The sequence below is a fragment of the Lactuca saligna genome, chromosome 3 (genome assembly GCF_052625555.1).
Source record: "Lactuca saligna cultivar CGN05327 chromosome 3, ASM5262555v1, whole genome shotgun sequence".
Classification (NCBI taxonomy): domain Eukaryota; kingdom Viridiplantae; phylum Streptophyta; class Magnoliopsida; order Asterales; family Asteraceae; genus Lactuca; species Lactuca saligna.
In genome coordinates, this window is record NC_136419.1 from 94,858,926 (window position 1) to 94,865,862 (window position 6,937).

Consider the following 6,937-nt stretch of genomic DNA (forward strand, 5'->3'; position numbering starts at 1 on the left):
AAATACAATAATAAATGTATGGGCCCGTATCAATATATGGGATGTACAATAAACATATGGACCATACATAATAAAATAAATATATGCTAACAATCTTTTTAGAAGATAAAAGATATAATTAAATATTCATATGAAATATATTTGTGTGAAGTTTTAACGCCCCAAATTTCAAATATAAATATAACTTAACATAGTCCCAAAACTTCCAAAAATCAAGATTCAAATTCTAATGTAATTATTAATAATAATAGCGGAAGCAAATAGAAATTTAATTAAACACTTGGTGCGCTACGTCTTCCTCAAAACTTATCGCCTTCTTCAAGTCTGAACTTTATCCTTTCCATTCCCGCTGCCACTTGCTACGTTATTTCCTGGGTTGCGTGCATTTAAAGATTCTAATGGGTAAGCCTAGGGCCTAGTGAGTTCGTGGTTTTCATGCATATTGACGTCAATAAAATAAAAATAATGCAACAATTTATATATATAAATCTTTTCATTTCTTTCCACCCTTGATGACATATTAGGGAACTACGGTCATTTCCAGGGAACGAGTCCCTCCGCCGGGCACAACAAATATGCTTACGGCTAGATAAACAGAGCGTAAGCTCTCCGCCGCGTACTAACATCCTGTACGACGACTAATAATAAGACCGTGTAAATACACCTGTTCCCTATATGTCACCCACCATTTTCACCCTTTTATATGAAATAATTCACAAAATTTCACACACATATTCATAGCAATAACAACGATAACATATAATTGCAAATAATTTAGAATCAACTTTTCATGCAAGCAACCACAAAATTCACACGAAACTCACCTCGTTGGCGTTAGGTCTTAACCAAAGCTTGTCACGCTACACGCTCCCTACATTTAACCAACATATTTCTAAGGCAACAATCCTAGAAAAACATCCTATGCGATCATTTTGGTTCCGATATCCACATATCTTGTTCGACCCACCAATAGTTATTTACTAACATATTTACGACATTTGTAAAATCTTACTTAAATATATGCCAACATTGCATAAATCAGATATCTAAACATATGATGTCATATTTTAATTTAATTTGTTAAACTAATAGAATTTTACTCTCAGAAGAACATATAAAATAAATAGATACATAAATAAGTGAATAAAAATAAATAAATAAACTTTCACAGCGTTCAAAAATACGACCATGTGAAGTTGCCGTATTTAACTTTTGAATAAGACCCCAGTTCATAAAAAAATACTTCAGGGACTAAAATTAAAGTTTCATGAACTTAACTTTTCTTTCAACAAATGTGTGCTTATTAAGCACAAGGTTAGATTCAGCAAACCTTTCAAAAGGTAAGGATCATTTGTGTAAATATCTTTTCAAGCAAGTAAAGGAACACGATTCATTTTGCCCAAAAAAAAACTGAAATAAAAGGAGACGCGCCCAATGATTAATAACACGACCTTGAGTACAATCACCTTTATTGACCAGTAAACTCCTACTATATTTTGGTTTTAAAATTGTAAATAATTTATTTTAAAACACTGAAAAACAATTCCGCCCACCCAAAAGAAATATACCCGGATAGTCATCTTCTTTACCCGCAAACAAATTTACCTACTGCCATTTTTAGAATATAATGCATCTTCGAAAAAGTATGTAAAATATTTTTTTAAAATTACCACAAAACATCTCCACCTTCTGTTGGCATATTCCCGTAAAAATTTAGCAATAATTCTATAAACATACGAGTTGCATGTTTTATTTTCAAAAACTCTATTTTTAGATTTTTGTCAAATTACTATTAGTGTGGGTCGAATCAAGACAACATATGGAACCAAAATACACCTATCATGCATGTAAATCTATCCAAACAACAATATCAAACTTAAATCACGTAATATTACCTCAATTTCAAGAACCACTCCGAAAATCTTCAAGAAATTCAACACCCGATTTCTCCCTTGATTCTTCGTCTTTTTCACAATTCCAGTGGGGTTTCCACTTGATTTTTCATGCTATATATAATGCCTAAGTCTATAACCGGCGAAACCCTTTCATTTTCTCGCATTTAACTAGCCTAATCAAGGTGACGGTTTTGATCATTAAGCCTCATAATTTGTATATAATTAACCCATTAATTGCGAACTAATCCTCTTTCTTTTAAATTGATATAATCAAATTATATATATTACATATATGTTTTTTTGATACAAGTTATTACAAACTTCCCCCCTTAGAAAAATTCCGTCCTCGAAATTTTGAACCAATCAAATAAATGAGGGTATTTAATCATCATATCTCGTTCGGTCTCCCATGTTGCATCTGAACCTTTATGATACTTCTACTGAACTTTCACTAACGGTATCTCCACGTTCCTTAACTTTCTGACCTTTCGATCTACAATTGCAACAGGTTCTTCTGTATATCATAGCTTCTCATCAACCTTAATTTCTTGAAGTGGCACTTCCATGGCGGCATCCGCTAGACACTTCTTTAGATTAGAGACATGGAATGTGCTATGAATGCCCTATATTTCCCTTGGTAGCTCCAATCGATAGGACACCTCTCCAACTCGTTCCTTAATTATAAAGGGTCCAACGTAGCGAGGACTTAACTTCCCCCGCTTACCAAAACGAACAACGCCCTTCCATGGGGAAACTTTTAACATAACTTTATCACCAACCTGAAACACTATTGGCTTTCTCCGCTTATCCGCATAAATTTTCTGCCGATCCTGAGCAACCTTAATGTTATCCCTAATCACCTGGATTTTGTCAGTAGTTTGCTGAACAAGTTCAGGTCCAGCCAACTATTTCTCCCCCACCTCATTCCAACATAATGGAGTTCTACATTTCCTGCCATATAGAGCCTCATATGGTGCGACTTTATACTTGCATGATAGCTATTGTTGTAGGAAAACTCAATTAACGGCAAATGAGTTTCCCACGACCCTCCAAATTCAAAAACACAAGACCTTAACATGTCTTCCAAGGTCTGTATTGTCTGTTCACTTTGCCCATCTGTTTGCGGGTGGTATGTCATGCTTAATTTTACTCGAGTACCCATTTCTCGTTGAAAACTACCCCAAAATGTCGACGTAAAACGACTATCCCGATCCGAAATAATAGACAGTGGAACTCCATGCAGTTTCACTATCTCGTCAACGTACAATTTAGCTAACCTCTCCAACGGGTATGTCTCCTTAATCGGAAGCAAGTGCGCCGATTTAGTTAATCTATCCACAACTACCCAAATCGCATCATATCCTTTCGGTGTCCTTGGTAACTTGGTCACAAAGTCCATTTTGATGTGTTCCCATTTCCACACTGGAATCTCCATTGACTGTAACTGACCGTATGGCCTTTAGTGTTCAACCTTCACCTTCAAGCACGTCAAACACCTTTCAAAAAAATAGGCTGTATCCTTTTCATACCAGGTCACCAGTAAGATTTTCGTAAGTCTTGATACATCTTGTTTGTTCCCAGATGGATTGAGTACTTTGACATGTGCGCTTCCTTTAGAAGTAAGTTACGCACTTCACCCACTCATGGTACCCATACCCTTCCTAGGAAACACTTCAAGCCACGACTATCCTTTTCCAATGATTGTATTACTCCCGCCACCCTTTCACTTTTCCATTTCTCTTCCTTCGAGGCCTCCTCTTGATTCTTTCTCAAATCATATAATAAGCTGGTGGTTATGCTAATCTTCATCATCCGAGTCTTCGGTGACTCTCTTCTTTCCTTACGGCTTAGTGCATCAGCTACAACATTTGCCTTCCGTGGATGGTACAATATCTCACAGTCATAATCTTTTAATAGTTCCATCCAACGTTGCTGTCTCATTTTCAGATCTTTCTGATCGAACAAGTATTTCAAACTCTTGTGATCAGTGAAGATCTGACACCTTGTCCCATACAAATAGTGTCTCCAAATCTTTAAAGCGAACACTACTGCAGCCAACTCCATATCATGCGTTGGGTATTTATGCTCGTGAACCTTTAACTGTCGTGAGGCATAAGCAATCACCTTACCGTTTTGCATCAAAACACACCCCAAGCCTAACTTATATACATCATTATAAACAACAAAACCATCATTTCCTTCTGGTAAAGATACTACTGGTGCACTGCTAAGCTTTTTCTTTAAGACGTTAAAGGCATTATCTACCTCTGGCCTCCATTCGAACTTCACATTTTTCCTTGATAGGGTAGTTAGCGGTGCAGCTATGCGCGAGAAGTCTTGTATAAACCTTCGATAATATCCTGCCAACCCAAGAAAACTTCGAACTTCTGATGGGGTTCTTGGTGGTTCCCATTTTTCAATCGCCTCAATCTTTGCTGGGTCCACCTTGATACCATGTTCGTTTACAACATGTCCCAAAAACTGGACTTCCCGAAGCCAAAACTCGCACTTTGAAAATTTGGCAAATAATTTTTCTTTCCTCAATAGACTAAGTGTTAGCCGCAGATGTTGCTCATGGTCTGCCTTACTTTTAGAGTATATCAATATGTCATCGATAAAGACAATTACAAACTTGTCTAGGTATGGCTTGCACACCTGGTTCATCAGATCCATGAATGCAGCTGGTGCATTGGTCAAACCAAATGGCATTACTAAAAACTCGTAATGACCATACCTAGTTCGAAAGGTTGTCTTCGACACATCTTCTTCTCTGACTTTCAGCTGGTGATACCTTGACTGCAAATCGATCTTTGAGAAGTAACTTGCCCCCTGGAGTTGATCGAATAGGTCATCAATTCTCGGTAATGGATATCGGTTCTTTATAGTCACCTTGTTTAGCTCCCTGTAGTCAATGCACATTCGCATTGTCCCATCCTTCTTCTTGATGAATAGTACTGGTGCACCCCACGGTGAGTTACTGGGCCGAATAAAACCCTTGTCGAGCAAATCTTGCAACTGAGCCATCAACTCCTTCATTTTGGTTGGTGCTAACCGATAGGGCGCACGAGCTATCAGTGCTACTCCTAGGGTAAGATCGATTCGAAACTCCACTTGCCTATCCGGTGGCAAGCTAGTTAGGTCATCAGGGAACATATCTTGGAACTCGCGTACAACTGGTATATGTGTTATTTCAGGCTTGTCCTGCTTGGCATCGAGAACATATGCCCAATAACTTTGACACCCTTTCTTTAGATAACGAGTTGCCTTAGTCACTGATATCAAAATAGAGTCCTTAATTCGCCGATCACCGTAAATCTTTACCATTCCTTTTTCTGGCACCCAAACTTGAACAATCCAATTTTCACAATCTATAATCGCTTGGTTTTTCGACAACCAATCCATCCCTATAACAATATCAAAATCACCTAGGGCTATAGGTATTAATTTTAACGGTAGCACACTACCTTCTATTTCGATAGAGCAATCATCATATTCCTCTCTTACTACTACCCAATGATCGTCAGCAGTTTCAATTTCTAAGGCATGTTCTAGAGTCTTTGCATTTCTACCCAGGTTTTTGCAAAAAGTAGTAGACACAAAAGATCTATTTGCACCAGAATCAAATAACACCCTAGCATGAATTGAGTTTACTAGGAAAGTACCTGTCACCACATCTGGGGTCTCCTGAGCCTCCTGAGCCGTCATGCGAAAAGCTCTAGCTTTCAGTCTACCAGTGTCAGCCTTTTTATCCGTCGACCGATTGTCTGTTATCCTGACTTGATTGTTGTTACCCTAACTCTGGGGATATTCCGACTTAATGTGGTTAGGGGAACCACACCCGTAACATACCCTTCCTGTCTTAGCTTAAGTGTTTACGGAAACACCTAATCTGCTTAAACAACGCTCTGATACCAACTTGTAACACCCCAAATTTCAAATATAAATATAACTTAACATAGTCCCAAAACTTCCAAAAATCAAGATTCAAATTCTAATGTAATTATTAATAATAATAGCGGAAGCAAATAGAAATTTAATTAAACACTTGGTGCGCTACGTCTTCCTCAAAACTTATCGCCTTCTTCAAGTCTGAACTTTATCCTTTCCATTCCCGCTGCCACTTGCTACGTTATTTCCTGGGTTGCGTGCATTTAAAGATTCTAATGGGTAAGCCTAGGGCCTAGTGAGTTCGTGGTTTTCATGCATATTGACGTCAATAAAATAAAAATAATGCAACAATTTATATATATAAATCTTTTCATTTCTTTCCACCCTTGATGACATATTAGGGAACTACGGTCATTTCCAGGGAACGAGTCCCTCCGCCGGGCACAACAAATATGCTTACGGCTAGATAAACAGAGCGTAAGCTCTCCGCCGCGTACTAACATCCTGTACGACGACTAATAATAAGACCGTGTAAATACACCTGTTCCCTATATGTCACCCACCATTTTCACCCTTTTATATGAAATAATTCACAAAATTTCACACACATATTCATAGCAATAACAACGATAACATATAATTGCAAATAATTTAGAATCAACTTTTCATGCAAGCAACCACAAAATTCACACGAAACTCACCTCGTTGGCGTTAGGTCTTAACCAAAGCTTGTCACGCTACACGCTCCCTACATTTAACCAACATATTTCTAAGGCAACAATCCTAGAAAAACATCCTATGCGATCATTTTGGTTCCGATATCCACATATCTTGTTCGACCCACCAATAGTTATTTACTAACATATTTACGACATTTGTAAAATCTTACTTAAATATATGCCAACATTGCATAAATCAGATATCTAAACATATGATGTCATATTTTAATTTAATTTGTTAAACTAATAGAATTTTACTCTCAGAAGAACATATAAAATAAATAGATACATAAATAAGTGAATAAAAATAAATAAATAAACTTTCACAGCGTTCAAAAATACGACCATGTGAAGTTGCCGTATTTAACTTTTGAATAAGACCCCAGTTCATAAAAAAAATACTTCAGGGACTAAAATTAAAGTTTCATGAACTTA

General features: G+C 37.1%; 1 protein-coding gene across 1 annotated transcript; it reads right to left on the reverse strand.

Moving 5' to 3' along the window:
* Positions 1-3,536: 3,536 nt before the first annotated feature.
* On the reverse strand, positions 3,537-5,600 carry LOC145035794 (uncharacterized). Its single transcript, XM_078984305.1, has 2 exons — positions 4,851-5,600; positions 3,537-4,403 (listed from the first exon to the last, which is right to left on the reverse strand). The coding sequence occupies exons 1-2, from the start codon at positions 5,598-5,600 to the stop codon at positions 3,537-3,539; spliced, it is 1,617 nt and encodes a 538-aa protein (XP_078840431.1).
* Positions 5,601-6,937: the final 1,337 nt, after the last annotated feature.

Excerpts from the sequence above, each read along its gene's own strand:
- LOC145035794 (XM_078984305.1), bottom strand. The coding sequence starts at position 5,600 with ATGACGGCTCAGGAGGCTCAGGAGACCCCAGATGTGGTGACAGGTACT. Across the intron at positions 4,404-4,850 it reads ACTCACCGTGGGGTGCACCA|TGCGAGTTTTGGCTTCGGGA; the intron begins GTACTATTCATC and ends AAATTTTCAAAG.